We start from the raw sequence: 22,243 nt of genomic DNA, 5'->3' as shown, positions 1-22,243 counted from the left end.
TTCATACTCTAAAATCCACCCACCTCTGCCTAAAGGCAATGCAAGTACAAGATTATCTGCCAGGAATCTGTTACAAAGAATAACATGGTCATCAAAAAGACTACCGACATTTTTTAAAAGACAGGCCCACAACCCTCCAGAAATAAAGCATGTCCACCCTAAAGTACAAGTTAAACGATTAATATTGGCTCGGCAAAGATGTGGATCCTGTTCATTCTGGTGTAGCAGCTTGCTGTGAACATGTGGACACTGGAAGAATGGATTTGAACGCTTTCCTCTCTCTCCCATCACCATTTTACCACAGTACATGAACATCAGAATAATGCCACTGTTAGTCTGGACAGCTGACTGACAGGTCCAACTGACTGGGCACCTGTCGAACTCCTGGACCAATGTCCTAAAATGTGTAATAAGAACACCCTGCCCTGCTTCCTGGCCCCAGCACCACCACTCTCTAACCACCTGTCTCCCCAGATCGGTGCCTCGGCCACGAACCCATGGAAGGAACAGCTTGTTGGCACCAGCTCCTCTCCCAGCACCACTCTCCTGCCCACCAGGACCTTGCAGTGCCCCCCCCCACCAACTTAACCCCTGGTGAACATCACACCAATGTTGACCTGGATGATATGACTTGTTTCTCATTCTTGGCATTTCCCACATTTTTCTTTAATGAGTATTTCTTACTCAGAATCAGAGGAAAAAATAAACTATGTAATTATTTTTCCCTCTAATTCCAAAAGTAACATATGTTCACTATTTAACAGAACTCCATTAATACAGAAATATATAATAGACACAGAGTTCCCCATAAACCCATCCGCCTGCAGCAACCGCTATTCATGTTGTAAATTCCTTCAGATTTTTTTCTATGACCTTAACCACATAGCACATTTATATGTTTTAATTTACCGAGTTGAGTATTCTCTAGGATAGGCCCTCTGCTACAAAGATCAGCAAAACACTATCATAATAACAATAATTTGTAAAATGACCACTTTAAACATTTACTACCAAAGGAATGTGATACATTTAAATAACAATGGTATTAAGAAATTAAGACACACTCTCAAGTGAAATGCTACAGAGAGAGGAACTGAAGCCCTAGCCCTAGGTGGAAGTCAGCGGGGGGTAAACGAAAGAGACAGCGTTGGAACCCAGGGCCATGCAGCTAAAAAACGTGCACATCCGTGAGTCCAGTGGAAGCTACTGCTATGGGGCCTGCCCAGCCTCTGCCGGCAACAGGCTCCCACTGCCCACTGGTCCCTTCCATCAGCTGTGACTCTGACCTAGTCAAGTTTGCCCTGATCTCCCCTCTCCAGGACCTTCTTTGGCAGAAACTCTGAAATGTTTCTGCCAAAGTACCTCCCTTAACCAAACACCCCTCTACCTAGGCTAGGCAACTTAATCCTGAGTGACTGCTCCAAAATATCCTTTTCTACCTTTCTAATGTGCCATGAACAGGGGGGCTTAACCTCAGAAAAGTAGTATTTTTAGAATTCAGCTCAAAATACTTTCCCATACATAATTGCATTTTCTCTCAACATTGCTGAGAGGTATGGAGAAATATGTTGATTTCCTCGCCTCATTCTACAGATGATGGCAACAGGGCATAGATACATCGCAAATAGGTATAGTTTTAGGGCAGCCAAAGAATTTTGAAGGAGGAAGGCAGAGAATGTTAGCAATTTCTTGTGACCCCAATGTTCCTTTTGCCAGACTGTTCTGCCACCTGCTCTTTACTAGGCCCATGCCATTCATATCAATATCAAACTCTTCCCATTCATATCCATGGGATCATGTCCTCCTCAAAGAAATCCCCCTACTAACTGGTTACTTTGGTAGGTTTATTTGCAAATTCACAGTTCACTGCCGTGGACTTCAACGTCAACGTATGATCCAATCAATGCTGATGAGCCTCACCATGTCTTACTTCCGAGTCTCCAGTGGCCACCACCCACATTCATATCAGTTGACCACATTTGCGGCCACACCTTGAAACTCGTCACTTGAAATCTCGCCACCTCTAATCTCAGATGCTTCCTCTCCTGTGCATAACCACAGCCTCCTGTCCCGCCGCCACCTCTCCTACGTATGCACAGCCTCTGAGCAACACGTGTCATGACCTGCCAGCCCCTCCAGCTTCACCTTGTCCCTGTCCCTACCTAGACTGGTGCAAGCATGCACTCACTAGTACCTTGGTGTCTCAGGTCCCAAGCCTTGACATTGTCAAAATATGGATAAACCAATAATCCCCTGGCAGAAAAAAATATATATATCACATAATAATGCCAGTGGGTTCCCCCAAAAGTAACATTCTCCACCTTGTACAAAAATTAATTCAAAACAGATCATAGACTTAAATGTAAAACATAAAACCAGAAACCTTTCAGAACAAAACATAGACGAAAATCTTCAGGATCCAGGGCTAGGCAATGAGTTCTTAGACTTGACACGAAAAGTACAATGCACAAAAAGGAAAATTAATCCATTGGATCTCATCAAAATTTAAAACTTTTACTCTGTGGAAGCCCATGTGAAGAAGATGGAAAGATAGGCTACAGACAAGGAGAATATATTTGCAAACCACATATCTGACAAGGGACTCATATCTAAAATAAAGAACTCCCAAAACTCAACAGTAAAAATATAAATAATCCAACAAAAAAGGGACAACAGACATGAAAAGACATTTCACTGAAGAGAATATACAGATGGCAAATAAGCACATGAAAAGATGTTCCACATCATTAGTCATTAGGGAAATGAAATTTAAAACCACATGGGATATCACCACACACCTATCAGAATGGCTAAAACAAACAACAGTGATACCACCAAATGCTGGTGGAGGATGCAGAGAACCTAGATTGCAAGTGAGAATGTAAAATGGTACAGCTGCTCTGAAGAACACTTGAGCAGTTTAAAAAAAAAAAAAAAAAAAAAAAAAACTGAAGGCACAACTACCATTCGACCCTGCAATGCATTTATCCCACTGAAATGAAAACTTATGTTCACACAAAAACCTGTATATAAATGGTCATAGCAGCTTTATTTGTAATAGCCAAAAACTAGAATCAACCCAGATACCCTTGAACAGGTGAATGGGTAAATACACTGTGGCACATACACACTAGGGAACCACTCAACAATCAAAGGAACAAACTACTGATACACACACAACCTGGATGAATCTCCAGGGAATTACGATGAATGGGAAAAGGCCAATCCCAAAAGGTTACATACAGTATGATTTCACTGGATAACATGTTTGAAACGACAACATTTTAGAAACAGAGAATAACTAATGGTTGCTCAGAGTTAGGGGTAAAGTCAGGAGAAGCAGGACAGCATTGGGTATGGTTATAAAAGGGCAACCCTGGGGATCCCTGTGGTGTTGGAACTGTTTTGTATCATTACGGTGTGGATACACAAACCTACACAGGTGATAACATTGTACAGAACTTAATAAAACACACACACACATACACACACTCATTCACAAATGAGTACAAGTAGAACTGGGGAAATCTGAGTAAGATCAGTGGATTATATCAACATTAATATCCTCATTATGATATTATACTACAGCTTTGCAAAATGTAACCACTGCGGGGAAGTGGGCAAAGTGTACAAAGGATCTTCGTATTATTTCTTACAATTGCATGTGAATCTACAATTATCTCAATAAAAATTTCAATTAAAAGAAGAAAGTAATGTTCTCCAACTTCTCTCAGGCCCTCCTTCCACTGCTCAGCAATTCTTTTACTCACCCCCATCAGTCCATATCCCATTCCCCTACAGTGTCTCTACTAAGCTTGCTCTATTTTTCAAAAGCCCATAAGCCACCTCAGCTCACATGGCCTTACTTCTCATCTGAAGAAAGGAATCACTATGCCCTCCCTGGGCCCTCTACCTGGACCCTTCTCCTGCCATTATGCATCAGAGTAAAAGAAGCCCTACTCCTTTTAAAGTCTCTTCCTGGTTCTATTCCATCATATATATGCTCAATTACATATATTTTCTCCCCTACTAACCAAATGGCCAAGTCTCTCCCCTGTCCTAAAATAAGTCTTCCTTTAACTTTTTATGCCCTTTAAGATAGTACTTCATGGCTCTTCCTGTACATGGCAAATCTGGGCTATGATAATGTTCCCTCTCCGTACACAGGGGGCATAAACTGAATAATGTAGCTCATTTCCTGAACCCAAACTTTGTAAGGACTGTTTCAAATGTCAGTCTCATTCCCTCCTCATTTGTTTCTTTTACCAACTCTAAAAATGTGGCCCTGTCCTCTTGGACCCAGGCTGTAGCTTAGCCCAGTGGCTCTCAAACCTGGCTGATCACCCAAATTACTCAGGGAGCTTTTAAAAACACAGATTCCCAGACCACACTCTCAGAGATTCTGATTCAACTGGTTTGAGTCTGTTTTTGTTATGTCTCTTGTTTTAAGCTTCTCAAGTGCTTCTGCTGATGATGGTCAGACTTGGGAACCACTGATGGGTTCTCAAGTGCCTTTTTTTCTTAAAAAGGCAATCTTTTTACTCTCCCACAAATACAGACACTCCATTTAAAATCCATGCCCATTTCACCACAATAAACATGAGCCTGCCCATATTCCCCATTCTCATCCCTTCTCTGCTGATGAGCCCCCAAACTACCCCTGCAACTCCAACCTGCCTGAGCTCCAAGCAGGAATTTCCAAACACCACAGATCACCCTCATCTGGATGGCCACCCAGTACACCTCCGGCACATAACAAAATTCAACTCCTCGTTCCTCTCCTCTCTACAAACTGCTTCTCTTGTCCCCACTCCCCATCCATTTGATAGTCCCATCGTCCTCCCCATCACCCAGAAGCAGAACCCTGGAATCATCTTCAACTCTATCTTCTCTTTCACAGATCGCATCTGGTCAGCTAATTCTGTTGGTTCGACCTCTGAAACTTCTCTGCCAGCACCATCAGTACCGTAGTTTAGGCTCAGCCTCTCCCACTGGCCTACTGCAATAGTCATCTAAGTTCTCTTCACGTCTTCAGAGTTGGCTTTGTCAAACCCAGGCTGAGTCACATGACCTCTCCTGAAAACATGCAATGGCTTCCCTCTGTCCCCAGGATGAGCACCGGACACCATGGCATGGCACTCGAGGCCCTCCACAATGCAGTGCCAGCCCACATTTCTAGGTTCATCTGCCATCCCCCTCCAGGATACACCCTCATTTCCAAGGGCACCAGAGCTGGGTCCTTTCAGGACTCTGTGCCTTTATCATGCTGCTCCCTTAGGCCTGAATGCCCTTCCCCTTCTCTCTCTCCCCACAGTAGCCAATGTGAACCTAGGCTTCAGAAATCCCTTGAAGTTATATGCAACAATTCTATAACTGTGCACAAGCATGCATTTTTTTGGAGAAGAGATCCACAACTTTCTATAGATTCTCAAAGGGGTTCTGTAATCCAAAGTAAGTTTAAAAGCAAAAAAAAATTTTTTTAATTAAAAAAAACAAAAAACACTAAGTGGCCTTTTCCCATTGAAAGTTAGTTCACCTACATCTGCCTCTCAGACTCTGACTCTTCCAGCCTTTTGCATTTTCAAATATAGACATGCGTATTCCCCAATCATAAACAATCATACATTCTACTGCCCTACCACTGAGCCGTATGTATCTCTAGTACAGAATATACTTCCTTCCATGTCAATATTGTAGTTAGTTGTCTTAACTGGCTTGTTGTATCAAGCTGACTTTCAAATGTCAACTCTACGACTTATTTACTGTGGCCTTGAGCAAGTAACTTGACCTTGGTGGGCCTCAGCTTCCTCAGCTATAAAACAGGAATGGTCAGGGTAACCTACATCATTGGGTTGTTCTGAGGAATAAACAAGACAACGCATTCTAAAGCAATGAGAAAGTGCCTAGCACACAGTAAGTGGTCAAACAGGTCAGCTTTCTTAATTATTTTACATCTGTAGTCCCCACTCACAGTCGAAGCACAGTACAGGCCCTCACTGAATGACTCACGAATCCATGTCTTCCCGAATCCCAGTGCTCATCCATTGCCACAGAAAGCTGTTGAAAAGCGATAAGTTTCTAACTTGGTAATAATTTAACATTCTCTCTCTTATTTTTTTTTCTCCCTTATGACCAGTTCTTGAGCCATCCTAATTAGCTATTTTTTACCTGGATTGCACAAGGGCTCACACCTTGCGCATAAACCTTTGTAGGTCAGACCCCCACTATGTTAAACTTCCCAGTCCAAACACTGATGACGTTGGCTTTGCCATTCTCACAGGAACCAAACTATTTCAAAATCCCCCATTACTCATGTGTTCTGAGGATCCCAGAGTTAACCCTTGTTCTGCTGCTGTGCCTATGTGGGTAGAAATCCTTCCTACCTCTTGAACTAACATTTGCCAACACACAGAGCAAAAACCAGTATTTCTTCCTTCTCAGTCTAGGAAGACCATTAAATATACCAACACACCTTTCTCTCTCTCTCTCTCTCTCTCTCTCTCTCTCTCTCTCTCTCTCTCTCTCTCTCTCTCTTTCTGTTTTCTCCCTTCCTTTCTAGCCAGCTCCTCTCGGGACTCAGAGGTTTACCTACTCACCTCTCTTTACTTTAAATAATAACTCACACATGCATATATTCAGCATGCATCACTGATACCTTCTCTGTCCAGCAAGACAGGGTGGGGCCCCTGCCTTACAGAGCTTCTAGCCTGTTCTAACGGCACAGCGCTTTGTCCTTCACATTTCTAGCAAATTCACTTGAAATAATATCCCAAATCACAGGCAAGACAGAAAGAGGAAATCAAAGATGCCACATGACGTTCAGATAGAGAACTGGGAAGAACAAGTTCAGCTCAGGCCCCAAGGCTCACTCTCCCAAGGCCTGGAGATCCTACAAGGCTCAGACTCTACAGCCATTTCCACATCAGGGCTTCTGGGGCCTCCACAGAGGTATACCACCTTCCTGGTCCCCATAGAAATGATGTGAAAGTACCCTGTCTTACAAAGGGACGACTCTGCATTGCCTTGACCAGTTCTTCAGAGCAGGAGGAGCATGGAGACCTCAGATGTCAGCCGCTTTGCCTGCACTGATTAACTGGCGCACACTTGTGCCTGCTTGTGTGCACTCCTTCTGATGTCCCCTTGTCAGTTCTGCCACCACCTCACTGAAGCCCCCTCTCTCCTCTATCTTGTACTTCTATGAAGTAAGCAAAAGAGGCAAGTCTGACTCCTGTGCTCCCCTGGCTGGGAGGGCTCAGGTCAGCAATTGGGGAAGACCAGCCAGGGAGGACCGGCCCAGAGATACCTTCCTCCTCTTCTTTTCTATGCCTCACAACTCAGCTCTCTAGGGCTGACCAGTAGGCCTGGCAACCCAGCAAGAAAGTGGGGGCACCCCTGGAGGTCTCCTAAGCAAGGACCCTGAAGATATCTGCTCATAAAAGGAGAAAGCAATTGTCCAGCAATTGCTCTGCCCAAGCTGCCTGTAGGATCCTAGGGCACCAGAATCTTCCAGACATCTTTCTGGCCACCACCAAGGCCAGCCTTATGATCTAGGATCCTCCCCGCTGCGATATTTGAGAAGCTTTCTTCCTGCCAGCATTGGGCCAGGTGCCCTGGACACTGGTGGCCAAGAACAGGCTTCAAAAGGCTAAGTGGAAGGTGAACATCTTCAAAGGGGTCTCAGACTTCCCAGAAAGCTCTGGCACACAGCCCTAACCTCAGGTCAGTGCTTCCTGCAAATGAACTTGTGATGGCTCCATGAGGGCAGGGACTGTCTGTCTGGCTCACTGCTGTATCCCTGACAACCCCTAGTACGGGGCTGGAATACAGGCGGTACTCTCAATGCTGACTTGTTGAATTCACTTATAATGACCTCCAGCAAAGAAGGGATGAAAGCACAGTGGAAAGAGTCCGGGTTTGGGAGTCAGACAGAGCTGGTTTTGAAAGCATCCAGCTATATACCATTTATACTGGTCATGCACAAGCCACTTTATCCCTTTTAGACTCAGTTTCCTCATCTATAAAGTGGGAATCACAATACCCACCTCAAAATGATGTTGTGAGCATGAGACGGAAGTTTTATGTAAAGCCTTTAACCCAGCTATTGGCAGAGAGCACTTCTTTATTTTCACTTCAGAAACACTGATTAACTCTCACTGTATGCCAGACACTGTTCAAACGTGGTAGGGGGATCCCAAACCACAACAAGTTCATATAATTCTTATAACAATCCTGTGAAGGAAGATCTATCTAAATCTCTCTTGCAGTTGAAGAAATGGAGGCACAGAGAGGAAAAGCAACTGGCCCGGAGTCTGATGTCTAGAAGAGGTAGGGCCAGGCTTCATATCAATTCCAAAGTTCAAAATTTAAGGTGCTACACTGCGTGTCTCTGAGGCAAGCAGCCAGTGAATGTTAGCTCCGGTCCCTAACTTGATTATGAGAGATATTTGACCACACTGCCTGACTAGGGTTTTCAAGTGCAACAGAAAACACATCCAGACATTCCCATGATTCACTGTTTTGTTCTGTCTTGTTTTAAGCTGTGACCTGCTCCTGTGAAATTCAATTCCAGACAACTCTGCTGATCAAGAACATCTCTGCCATCTTGTCCTCCTGCTGTCTTCTCCACAGCTATCTACCAGAGAAAGAGACACATGGCTATGTAAAAATAAGAAAAAGAAAGGAAAAAGAAAACACAGAGAAGAGAGGGAGTGAGCTTGCAACCTCTTAAGAACAGTCAAAGAAGTCTCATCCACCTTCTAATAATCCCTAAGAACAACTGCCTACCCATAGGGTACCGCAGGCAGAAATAATCTGTCCACGTGGAGACCAACCACATAAAGGCTCAGCCTCTCCACCGACCCAGGTAGCATAGGGAAAATTAAGCCATCTTTTCTAATGGCCCAAACCTCAATGTAAAGAGAGCTTTCCATTTTCCCCCTCTGTAAGATTGCATTTGCCCTACTGTCAACCACGGAGGAGATTTCATTACCAAAATAAATCAGCACTGCACTTGACCTTGCTTCTCCAAGGGTTCAGGATTAGTGACATCACAATACTCTACAGATGCTCAGAAATGCCAGAATAACCCCCTCAAGTCAAAAACTTGGTATCTCACTAGAAGGCATTAAATTATTTTGATTTTACTCCATGGAATCCAAAACGCTTTCAATGTTTTCATTTCCAAAATGCTTAAGAGAAAAAGCATGCTCTTAGGACCTTCAGAAACCTCAACTCCTGGTCTGGTTTGTATCCTGATTCACATGTGGTAAGATGGGGAACAGGCCGGAAGCCAAGGAACAGTAGCTCTGGTCCCACACTGCTCACATGACTCAATTCCCGAGTGGCTGGGGCCTCACTGTGGAGGTTCCCAAATCAACCTTCTCTCGCCCTCAAAGTTACAGGCAGGTCCCACGCAGCTCTCAGGCACCTGGGCTAGCTTCTCTGAAGGGATCCAGTCTCCATTTCCCATAGCCCTGAGAACCACCATGTTTCCCTTCCAAAGCAGCAGTAGAAGCAAAGCCCCTCCACGCTGGCCAAAGAGATGGAGTTGAAGGGGATGTTTTCTCCCCAAGGCAGTGGCCTAGACATGGGGGTGGCTTCAGGGTCACTGCAGCAAATCCATCTCTTGCACCCCTAACCAGGACACGTGACCTTGCAGTTGTAATTCCTAATGCTACTCGCTCAAAACGACTGCCCAATTTTAAATCAGGTTGGTCACCAACACAGTCAATAAATGTAACGTGGATTTCAGGAGAAAAAGAATCCATGCGTCAAGAACACACGCTCTCAGGAAGCACTCAGAATCTGATTACTTTCAGTATTAAAGACATGCTCCACAACCAGCGCCACAGTTGTCAACAGACTGATCACTCTTACTGAAGTACAAGTCACAAAATCCAGCATCATACAACATATACGCCCCAAGGACCACGGATATCATCTACTTTACCCTCGTTTTATACAGGGAAGAAAACTCAGACACACACCAAGGGTAGGACTGTTCAAGTTCACTGTGGGTAGACAGCTCAAATCCAAAGCTTCTCACAATTCTTTTTCCTAGTCTGCTGCCTTTGACCCCCAATTACCAACAAGAGTTCTTTCACAAATTATTTTCACAAAAAAATTAGTTCAATCTACCACGGCTGCCGCCTAAAAAGTAAAATCAATGGAAAAAAACAAAACTGGAGTTGAAAAGAATAACTCTGGCTTTGAATTATGTTCTTATTCCTAGCCCAAAAACCTGCTTCCTAAAGGGACAGCTCCTTTCCCAGTACTCCCAGTGAGAAATGAAAGGCAGTAGTTCTTCCCAACCAGCATGTCCAACACTAGGCCAGTATCTTAGATTAAAACAATTTCTGGGTAAACAAATGGGTGTTGGTACAAGGTAGAATGGCCCGAAGCCACCTTCACTACTCCTAATAAAATCAGCTTCAAAGAAGGCTCAAAGATTAAAGTGCTTTTCTCTGCCTTTAAAATGGGGAAGTTGTATTTTTAGGTATGAAAACAAGACCCTGAAAGCAAATAGCCAGGCTAAGGAAGGGAAGCCCAGGAAAGATACAAGCACACAGAAAATCGAAGACCCTGAAACTTTCTACCCACAGCAGCTGAGATGTTTCATCTTGAGTCCATTTCACCAGACACGAAGAAGCTTCTTTGGCTACGAAGGATCACATGAGAACATAAAACAAATACTGAAGGTTTACGTTCTCTTTCTCTCCTGTGTGTGTGACACCGACTGGCCAAGAGAGAGAGACTCTAATGCTGCAGAAAGCAAAATTTTCCTTGTTTCCATTACATCATCCAAATTGGAGAGGGGTAGGGCAGGGTCGGGGGCACAGCTGGTGGCAGCTTTCTCCTCAGCAGTGGGTGCTAGTTTGAGCTGCAGCCTCCTACGGCTCCTGATAGAGGAGGTGCGGTATTAAAGGTACAACACCCTATTATGGAAAAGCTTTCAAATTATTTAGAAATAAATCACTCCCATGATAAGTTAACAACCTCCGGTACGCTGCTGAGCCAGTTCTCTTTGAGTTTAGGTTATTTGTTTGCATCTCTTTAGACTCAGCCACAGTGCAAACTGTCAACTTAACGTGCCCAATTAGACAAGCAGAATGTATATGCAACCACCTGCCATCTGCTTCCCAAAAGGTAAGCAGGGAGAAAGTACAGGTCAGCAGCTGGAAGCCTTTACAGCAGGTGCAGGGAAGGTCCAAACCCAGTGTGCAAGCCCCAGACTAGTGGATGGGTGCTTGCTGCCACCTTTGGCATCCCCAGCCATCTGGTCAACTGGTCTCATCCTCTTGCATGCTCTTGGAGTTTTGAATGCACTGTGAGGGGTCCCCTTGTGGAAAGGGAGACTGGTCAGAGTAGCCTGGGGGTCAGTGCCTTGTCTGGCCATTCAACTGCAAATTGGCAACAACGCAGCAAACTGGTGGTTCAAAGGTCTGATCAAGTCCCTGAGCATGTTTTATATGGCCTATACAGGGTTGTGTTTAAAAAAAAAAAAAAAAAAAAAAGCTGGCTTTTAAAACTGAGTACATTTCATATATAAACATCTATCTTGCTAGATTTGGCAGCACGAGGCCCCATTTCTACGGGGCTCCAGTCAGTTATCTGGAGCTAAGCAGCAGCACTTCCTTTTGATGGAGCGTGCATTCAGAAGAATTAGTCCCCACGTTTGGTGTCTGCATATGCCACTGCAACTACCTCTATTCCCATCTGGTCCTCGAGAGCTTTTGATATGAAGAAGAAGAAGAAACTTCAGGGAATGATTTCCCAGTGGTCCTTTACTGACTCTCCTCTTCAGTTGAGATTCAGTCCCTTGGATGGCCAACTAAAATTGTACAAAGATCATTCAACCCAATACAAGGAATGGATCTCAGTAGAAAGCTAGCTACGTTGACCCTTACCACAAAAGCAGGTTGCAGCATTTCAAAGGAGCATTTCAAATCACTTACCATACATCTTGCCTTCATCTGATAAGATGATTTTCCTCCTCCCACATGGTGGATAGATAGCCAAGGCTTCCTGAAAGCTCTGCTCAATGTCGGGGCTCCAGACCCCTTCTGCATCATTGTCAATGGGCTTATCTGCAGAGTCACTCATCCTTTCCATGTTTTCGGCAGGGCTCTCACTGCCGCTCCAACTGCTGGGCTCAATTTTGGCGGTTGGATTTTCCAAGCCGAAGCCTGGAGCCTTTTCAAGAAAATAAACCTAAGAGAGAAATCAAAAGATAGTATGATAAGGACACGGTAACCATCAACATACTGCTCTTGCTGGTTCTCCTGCAGACTTTTCAGTCACCAGCTTTGCTTGGAGAATAACTCCTAGGAGAGAATATGGAATTTTGAGATCCAAGTGTCTTTTGTTCCTATGTATCACGTTAGGAACAGAAAGAAAACAACAGGCAGAAGCTGGATAATCTTCACAGATGATAGGAAATTTTCATCTGAGAATAGTACTCACTCTGAATTGCAAGTTCACAATGAATCATGCAAAATTTGCTAAGTACCTACTATCTACCAGGAGCACTTTGCTCGATGATAATCAAATCTCCAGAGCAGAACAAGTTGTTTAAAAGAAAATAAAGTAAAACAAAAGGCATCTACCTCACTGTGGCAATTAGCACGATAACTCTAAAATGTCAAACCATCCCAGAATTTGTCACTGGGATCGCCAAGATGCAAGATGGCGGCAGAATGGCAGACAGAAGGAGGGAGATTATTTTATCACAAATACTCATTCTACAAACAGCAATGCCAGCAAACCTGGACCTGCTACTATACAGCATTTATCCGCAGGGCTTTTTACACTGTACAAGTCAGGTCACTTTGCCACTCTCAGCTTCTAGATTGTTACCCTGAAGGTGGAACCAAGTTGTCCCCAATTCCTGCCTTCCCTGCAACAACTACAAGTGGCCAGCACATCTGAAGAAATGTTTCACACCCACATGAGGCACTTCATCTGGTAGCCTCCTTGGAATTCCTGATCACAGGAAAACTGTGGGGGAGGCTTTCGTTTATTTTTCTGTAGCACTAAAGATTACAGAACCAAAAGAAATCTTTCTCAAAGATTTATTCCCCTTAAATTATGCATGTAACCTATGGTCATAAAGGGATAAGCATTCCAAACAAATGTCAAACTGGCACAAACACCAATGTGAAAATGATCTAATCCAGTACCCCTTGCTGTCTGCACACTAACATATCAATACGCCTTTGTTGAAAAGGCATCAGATCATTCATTCAAAGCCTTCCCCAAAAAGGGGATAAGAATTCCTCCTGGGGATTGATCAGAAGAGGGGAGGAGCAGGGACTGAGTAGGGAGAGCTTAGCGCGACCACCATTCCACCCCCTTCCGCCGCCCTCAAGTCCATGCAACATTACAACAAAGGCGGCCAGGAGGGAAGCAGATGCGGGCAGCCCTACTAGGTACCAGGCACTGCTCTGTATCCCAGGGCAGTCACCTCTGAGAGCCGGCACCTCGGAGAGCCAGCCCTTTCCTTCTCTCTCCCAACTGAACCCTTTTCCCCTGCCTTCCCCCACTGTGTATATCTACAGATCCCAGGTGCAGAAAGTCTGAGGCACAGGAACATTATACAATTAATGGTATAACCAACCGGTGCTTTTGGCTCCGTATCCTGACAGCTTTTTAGATTTGGCAGCACCTGGATAAAGGAAACCCTCAGGTTATCTGCCTTTGAACGCTGCCACTGATCCATCTTTCAAAGAACTTGTCAGCAAAATATTTACTACTTCTTACCAACACATGTACACTGACACAGGACTTTAAAAACTGCCAAATGTTAAAGATATAAATTATGCCACAAGAAAGGGTTTTGTGACTGACCCCCAGATGAACTCTACAATGCCTGCAGTGTGGGCCTTTGAATTCTCAAATTATTACATTTTTTTTCTTGGTTGGGATCTAAGAGTCTTATAAAATCCAAGCTGAACTGCACGCTACCCTAGAGTCTAGCTCCAAAGAGGTTTATTAGAGAAATTGTAAGAATACGTGTGAACTCTTTGAGTAGTGACTAGCCGTTCACCTTCTCCCTCTCCACCTTACCCCAAAACTAAACAAAACAAAACAAAACACACAAAACCAGACACATACAGAAACACAGGCCAGTTCCTCAGCTCCAGGCAGCTCACAGCAGTAAGACTTCACTCCAGAGAGCCACATTTTAAGATTAAACTGTGTCCAGCGCTCAACCACTATGGTAGAGGGATGGAATCCAGGGGACCAGGGGAACTTTATTTGACTAAAAAAAAATTACCATATAATTGAAAGCCTCAGAGTCTCCAGACCAAAACACAACAACCCTAATTCAATAGCTGAGGTCCCCTGGGACACATCTCATTAACTGGTCATTCAGTCTATGCATGAACATCACCAATAACAATAACAAAGAACCCATTACCTTCCCAGTATCACCTCCTTTGTACTAACAAGTTGAAATTCTTCCATCTATTAGGCTAAAACCCATCTCCTTGTTAACTTCTAATCATTCAGCCTTGAGGTCTATCCATGCCTTGGGGAAGCAAATCTCCCCCAAGACACCCATTTAGGTATGACCAGAGCAGCCCACAGTCTCCTGACCGTGTTCAAGACTAGACACAATTCACATCATCCCTCTTGCCCAGCCCAGTTTGTCACAACCTTCAATAAATGACACTCAGAGGTGGACTTAGGATCCATAAAACTTCTAAGCTCCCACCCTCCAAGTGCTGTTCCTGAATCCCGACTCTTGATCAATTGGGTTAGCAGCTAAAATCAGGAATTTATATCTATTCTATTAAATTCCATTATTTTTAGCCTTAGCCAGTGGCTCAAAACTGGTAAGATCTTTCTGAATCATAACTGCCAAGCTTAATGTCCTCAGACACCAAACAACTTCTGAAGGTGTCACACACAGGGAGGGTGTCAGACCTGTTTTGTAGAAGTTCCAAAGAAGATTATGGCTCAACATAATGAAAAATTTCCTGTTAGTTCAACAAGTGGTAGATGGCCTTATAAGACAGGCAGCAGAGTCCTGCAGACAACCCCTTCAAGTTACCTCTAAAGCTAAGGGTCACAACTCGTTGGTTGTTGGGGAATGCAATATTAACTAGCATCAACTGATCCATCCACTTAGGAAGCACAGGCGCTGCTCTAAATGCTCACATGTTTTTATTCATTTATTGCAAAGGGAAGAAGAACTCCGTGTCCAGGCTCTTGCATTTGGTGAACTGGAGCTCAGCAGGATGGAATTACCTACTCTGGACAAGGGCCAGGACACAAGCCCCAGAAGCTACCAGATACATAATCCACAGACTTCTACAGGTCCTTGGTTTTACAACCCAATTGTAAGATGAGGCCCTGTATGGGCAGAGTTTCCAATCACAAGACTAAGACTGGCTGAGAAAAGCTCCCTGTACTGGATACCAAATTCCATCCCTCAGTTCCCTTCCAGCCCAGCTCAAAATCCACCTCATCCTGGAAACCATTCTTGTATCTAGTGGCTCTGAGAGAATCAGCCACACATTAGGAGCATCCTAAAAATGTGTGGAATTAGTTAACTACCACCCAATCTACCTGGGTTCTGAATGTACAATAACAAGCACCTGCTTATTACCAACAATAAGATCTAATCAAGTGATATACGCATAGAATATCTGTGCCTGCAGAGTTGATGTCCTCACCTCCTCATACATCCTTTGAGCAAGGGAGCCAACTTTCACTCACTTCAGTAAATGAAGAACACAGTATTGTGGGGCAGGGGGGGGTGGGGGTGGGGGGTAATGTGGGGGAGGGGGGGATGGTATTAAGATTCAAACTGATCTGGATTCCAAACCTGTCTCACCCATTAGCCACGCAGCCCAGACTAGATTAGGTAATCTCTAGAGGCTCAGGTTTTAATTTATAAAATGAAAATAATAAATTAAATGCAATCCCAGTGCAGAAAAATCATTAAGTAGTGGAGGGACTCTACTCCATGGAGTTTCCATAAAGATTTAGTGAGATAATGAATGAAGGTGCTCTATCATCTGAAAAACCATGAACAGATGACGTTTTCAAGTCCATCATCTCTAGACAGTGGTATGGACCTTGTGATGCCCAAACACCTACTGATAATGGGATGGTAAAGAAATGAAGGAGCTTCCCTAATGGTTCCCTTTGGGAACTAAGTTTAAAGGATCCTCTTCCTTAAGGTCTTCAGATGCCTAAATGGAAAATTTAAATTGGTAACAAACGCCTGCACTTATAATGCACACAATCAATAGTTTTCATATTCTTCTGGGAAGTTTCATTGAGGGGAATAACCCTAAATCTAAATGAATGCCTAAAACAAAAGAGAGAGGGGAAAATGTTGTTGGTTGAAAATGTACTATATATCATGTAGCCCCCATGTGCCTCAGTTTCCATCATTAACACTTTTCTAAAACCTCCTTTTTTCCTGAAACTCTTCCCAGCCACACTGGAATAAACTCCAAAAAGAAATGTTACCAGTGACCCAAACATTCCTGCTAATAGCCACACTCCCTAAATGAATCATTCTTTCAGGATTACCCATTTACATTTCAAGACAGGTAACATGAGCACATTGGAATGACATCTTATTTGATGAACATTATACATATATATGTGTGTGTGTGTGTATACACACACACACACACACACACACACAAACACACACACACATATATAGTATTCAACCAGTACATATTTTGATTTTAAAGTCTAGGGGAAGAAGGAGGTTAGATGGTCAATGCAGGTGCTTCTGACACCAACTCTATCCAAGGGACTTATGCACAAGGGGTATGGCACAGAACACAGGAATCGCTGCTCCCTTCATATTAATTCCTGTGGGTCTCTCATAATATAAGCATCTCGCCCACTTACTGGTGATTTAAGAGCTCTTAAATAAAAGTATTAGTTTTAACTAACCCTCATGATTAGGGAAATGTCACTGAACGTGAGGATCTAAAAAAAAAAATATCCATAAAGCTTGTTTTAGCCATTATCTTCATACTCTGTGAGGCAACAAGAAAAGAGATGGACTGCAAGTTAGGACTCTGCCTCTACCTGAGTAACCCTGGACCACACAGTACCCGCCATGTGCCTCAGTTTCCACCGTTAACACTGAAGGAAACCAACTTCATCATTCATCGCCTGTGTTTCCAAAGACTACCTATAAGAGATCTTAGATTAAGTTGGTTTGTTCTCACTCCCCCCATCCACATCCCAATGTCCTTGAGGGCAAGGACTACTACAGTCACCATAGGTATCCCCTGTGCTAGCACAGTACTTGGCATAATAAATATTCAAAAAAAGAAAAAATGAACCAACAAGCAAATGATGTGAACATTCTTTGATAACAACATGACTGAACTTATCACCCAAGCTTTCCATGAGAAGGGTCAGAGTTTCACCTCCTTTCCCATTCCTCACCCTGACTCTGGCCAAGGTTCTAATGAATAATAAGAGCCCCAAAGGGAATCAGCAAACCAGGAAGATGTAAGAGGACAGACTTATGCCAAGCACAGTTTGGATAACCAAGAGTTAGCTGTCTGACTCAACCTCTTATTTATTAATCACGATTACAGACAACCAAGAGCCCTTTGTGTTAAAGGGACAAATATGGTTTGGGTCTTCTAGGACAGGGGTCCCCAACCCCCGGGCCACATACCAGTACCAGTCCACAGCCTGTTAGGAACTGGGCCGCAGAGCAGGAGGTGAGCAGCCGGCGAGAGAGCAAAGCTTCATCTTCCGCTCCCCATCGCTCCCCACCGCTCGCATTACTGCCTGAACCATAACCGCCCCACCCAGGTCCGTGGAAAAACTTCTTTCGTCTTCCACGAAACTGGTCCCTAATGCCGAAAAGGTTGGGGACTGCTAACCTACAGGATCGTATTTAGTAACTGCACTGCCCACACTGGGTATTATTCCTACCTTATGAGGTCCAGAGGCCTAAATAAGTTGACCAAAGTCATATATGCTTAATAGTCATTGCTCCAGATAGAATGCACATTCCATGGGAATACCGGACTCAAACTACATCCTCACTAGACAGTGTGCTGGAGGCTGGATTCAAAAGGGAGAGAATGTAGGCAGTGCTGAATTCTCAGCTCTGTCCACAACTGACACCATGAAGCACAGTCTAATTAATTCCTAATGAATAGTTATGATACTGACTCACCTCCCTGGGTACTTGGGAGGAATGTCAGACACTAATGATGGTTCATCGCTTTTGCATATGTAAATGGGGAGAGCTGTTATTTTCCTACCATTTCAGACACTAGCCAAACTTGCTAACAAGTGGCCTGAGAAATACAGGTGAGGATCGGCAGCCTGGTTTTGAAGGCAGTCTCCAGAGACGGAACGTCTGTCGTGTAGTCAGTATCAGCCAGTGAGCCTTCTTGTCATACACTCCAATTGCCAATAGGTTCCCTCTAATTTCAGCAGGAAGGAGCAGATAATTACTCCTTCTCATTTTCGAAAATCACTTCTATATCAACAGGATCCATCAACAAGCCCATACCTCTTCACCAAGACCCCGATGCTGAGCACCCCATCAGAGGTCTTAGTGTTACCCTCCTGAGATTCCCTGATTAATTCTCCGCTCCATCAGCTCCAAGTACTTGCCCAGGTGACAGCTCGAGAAAGGCTCTGATTGATTTCATGCCATGCGGTTCTGTATTACCAGCCTTTGAGGGAATCACCTTCCCCACCCCCTTAATGAATGTGTTAGCCATTAAGAATAGAAATTCCTGTCTCTTCCTTTCCTCTTTACCACCACTAGGCAAGCTTAATCACTGCTCTCCTTCATCAGTAGGCTCCTTCAAAAAGACAAGGCCATACACTCAGGTCCAGGCAATCTGTGCCATCTGACCATTCCAAGAGAAGACTTGCTATCAAGACAGTGCACCTGTAAGGGGAGCATAAGCTGGATGACATGACCTGTAGCCCAAGTCATGGATCCCTGGAAGGTGGGTTGTTTAACCTTGGGAAACACGTTTCAAAGCCAGAAACAGAAGCTTCTTTAATGCTCTAAGAGGGAAAAAAGAAAAAAATGCCACAAGAGTTAGCAGTAAGTAGCATTTCAAAAGGAACATTCCTAAGCCCTTTCCCAGGAATAAGTCAAAGAAACCCCCCCCAAACTAACTCCTCCATTCCAAAAGGTCTGTAGAGTGAACACACATTTCAAGTAGACTCCCCAATCCTAATGCTTAAACATAGAAAACAAATACCAGAAAAAAAATACTCCTTAGTCACTAAGTCATGGGTAATGTTACTTTCTTAGGTGGTGAGATTCACCATCAGACTATCATGATGCCTCAGCATTTTACATGACAATGAGTACAAATTAAAAATCAAAAGTAGACAGCTCATATATTATTTTACTTTTTTAAAAATTTATTTATTTTTGGCTGTCTTCGTTGCTGCGCGCAGGCTCTCCCCAGTTGCGGCAAGCGGGGCCCACTCTTCGTTGCAGTGCGCAGGCTCTCCCCAGTTGCGGCAAGCGGGGCCCACTCTTCGTTGCAGTGCGCGGGCTTCTCATTGTGGTGGCTTCTTTTGTTGCAGAGCACGGGCTCTAGGTGTGCGGGCGTCAGTAGTTGTGGCACTTAGGCTCATAGTTGTAGCTCGTGGGCTCTAGAGCTCAGGCTCAGTAGTTGTGGCACACGGGCTTAGTTGCTCCACGGCATGTGGGATCCTCCCGGACCAGGGCTTGAACCCGTGTACCCTGTGCTGGCAGGTGGATTCCTAACCACTGTGCCATCAGGGAAGCTCCAGTTTTACTTTTTTTATTTTTTATTTTTGGCCACACCGTGCGGCACGTAGGATCTTAGTTCCCCAACCAGGGATCGAACCTGTGCCCCCTAGAGTAGAAGCACGGAGTCTTAACTACTGGACCACCAGGGACATCCTGACAGTTCATATTTTAAAAGCTACCAACACGTCAGATAAACACATATGCTGCATTTGGTCAGACCCTAAGACAAGCATTGCAAAAGAGTGTATCTCAGCCCCAGGCCAGAAGGAATGCCAAACAAATGGGCCTCATACAATCAAGGTGCTGTTCCCTAGGTGGCAAGTCTGTAGGTCATGCCTGGGGCATCATCCTTCTTACAAAAGCTGGTGGAGACTCACTCAATGTTACACAGCTCATTGCTGGCCAACTTAATGATATGTTGTTGGCTCTGGACTGACTCCAAGTCCCAGCAGTTGACCTGCCTGGATGCAGCTCCTTTGGCTGATGTGGAATCCTAATTCTGCTGCATTAGGAGTGGCCCTCTCCACTCTACACAAAGAAACGGTCCTGGGTTGCCTTCTCCAGTTTCTACGATTTAGGATGCTTCCCCCATTCTGGCCATGCCTCCATCTACACAGCATGCTGGGTGAAAGCAGCAACAGGTAAATCCAGAGCTGACTTCTGCTTGGGTCATAAGCCAATCGACAAGGAAAACTGGAACAAGATGGCATTTGAAAGTGCTGAAGTGTGAGGTCCAAGCTCTGCTCAGGGTCTTCAACTGGATACAGTGGCATTCAAATGCTCTCTAAAGACCCAATGGATCCATGTGACTATCATCATCACCATATCAGAGAATCCAAAATTTAGGCTCCAACGTGCCCAGAAGGAAAAAACTCCTCTTTCCTGCCAACTTAGGGTAACCAACTTAGGGTAACCAATGCAGGATGACAAATTTTGTTCCTTTCCATCCTCTCAACCATCACAAATCATATGTTTACATTTTTGTGTGAGTGTTGGTCTGGCCCATCTTACTTTAAATACCCATTTCTAATGCGTCTGATCATAGAGATACTGATCCCATATCATAGGTGAGTATTTTCTGAGTCCCAACACATGATCATAAAACTCCTTGGGAGCAGAAACAGAGCTTGTGTGACCTCTAGGACCGAGGGCAGTGGCATGTGGCATTAGGACACTGGATAAAAAAAGAGAGACAGACAGAACAGCAGGTAGAACTATCTGTTCCAGTCCCATAGTGATTCCACAGTTATCTTAGAGAAAGTGTATTCCAGGAGCTCTGGATAAACTGCTTTTATTGAATTATGCTTTTACGTGATACCATCAGCATACCCAGAAACATCCCATGAATTAGTCACTGGATGTGCTCCAAGAAGTTGAGTATGTCCTTCATCACATTACACAGATTGCTCTTTACAAAGGTCCCAATGGAAAGTTCGATAACCAACAAAACACCACGTGTTTTTCACCTCGTGTTCACCCAACTAGGCTTCCTCACTTGCTGCCAAAGAGCACTAAGCCCCACTGGCAGGCCCCTCAGAGAAAGCACGGCGGTTATATGGTCGGCAAGTTTGGTTTCATTCTCAAACCCACTTTTTTAGGTCCCTACCTCAATCCTCTTCTTTTTCTTCCTTCTTTCCCTGCTTTTTAATTTGTGCTCTTTTACAGCTTTGCAAGCTGCCTTAAATTCATTCTGAAACAGGACAAGGCAGAATCACAAAGGGGAAATGATTTCTGTTTTCTTTTTATTATCTGTTTCAATTCAATATGATAGAAGATTTATTGAAACCCCCCACCCCATGTCTCCCCACCCATGTGCCAGGCACTAGAGAGAGGAAATAAACATGCTCCTCTCCCTGCCCTCAAGGAGCACCCTTCCAGCAGGGAGACAGAGAGGTAGGTTAATTATCCTTCAAGACTTCAAGCCACTCGCTGGGAAGCCACTCTCGCCATGTTCCTGCAGAAAGCACCTTCGCTCCCCAGGACAAATGAACCCTCTCACTCACTGCACAGGAATGATCTGTCTCTGTGGCTGTCAACCCTGTGAGTTTGTGAGATCTTTAAGGCTTAGGTCCATGCCTTTAGTCATTTTCCTGTCCTTGGCATTTAATGAAGGTCTGGCACACAGTTAATGCTCCCCCAAAATAATGACCCAAAGGGTGCCTAAAATAATGAACCCACGGGTGAATAAATGAATGAACAAGTGTATGAATATAATATGTCAAAAGAGGAATGAACTAAGTGCTGTTGGAGCACAGAAATAGGAGCTGATTCTGTCTCTCAGGTGAACAAGGGCCTCATGGGAGGTGATGCTTAGGCTGGTCTTGAAGTCTGAGTAGGACTTACGGGGCCAATTATGAGAAAGCTCAGGGAGGCCTGTGCAGAGATGGGTATCTGTGGAGGGGATGTGGTGAAGAAAAGACAAAGCAAGAAAACAAAAGGTAAACTGAGCCAGACCACAAGGGGCCACACACACAGCAACAAAAAGTTTGG

At 44.3% G+C, this 22,243-nt stretch overlaps 1 protein-coding gene across 9 annotated transcripts in view; it reads right to left on the bottom strand.

Moving 5' to 3' along the window:
• TEAD1 (TEA domain transcription factor 1) overlaps positions 1-22,243 on the bottom strand; it is a 268,659-nt gene that overhangs the window by 171,405 nt on the left and 75,011 nt on the right. For all 9 annotated transcript variants that reach the window (XM_082627122.1, XM_082627123.1, XM_082627125.1 and 6 more), the window contains one exon: positions 11,955-12,210. In XM_082627122.1, coding sequence (XP_082483248.1) covers positions 11,955-12,210 — 256 coding nt within the window. The remainder of the gene's footprint in view (positions 1-11,954; positions 12,211-22,243) is intronic.

Source organism: Mesoplodon mirus (assembly GCF_964341445.2).
Source record: "Mesoplodon mirus genome assembly, chromosome: 7".
NCBI lineage: Eukaryota > Metazoa > Chordata > Mammalia > Artiodactyla > Ziphiidae > Mesoplodon > Mesoplodon mirus.
Note: the sequence above shows the minus strand (reverse complement) of the source record. Positions and strands in the feature narration are given on the sequence as shown.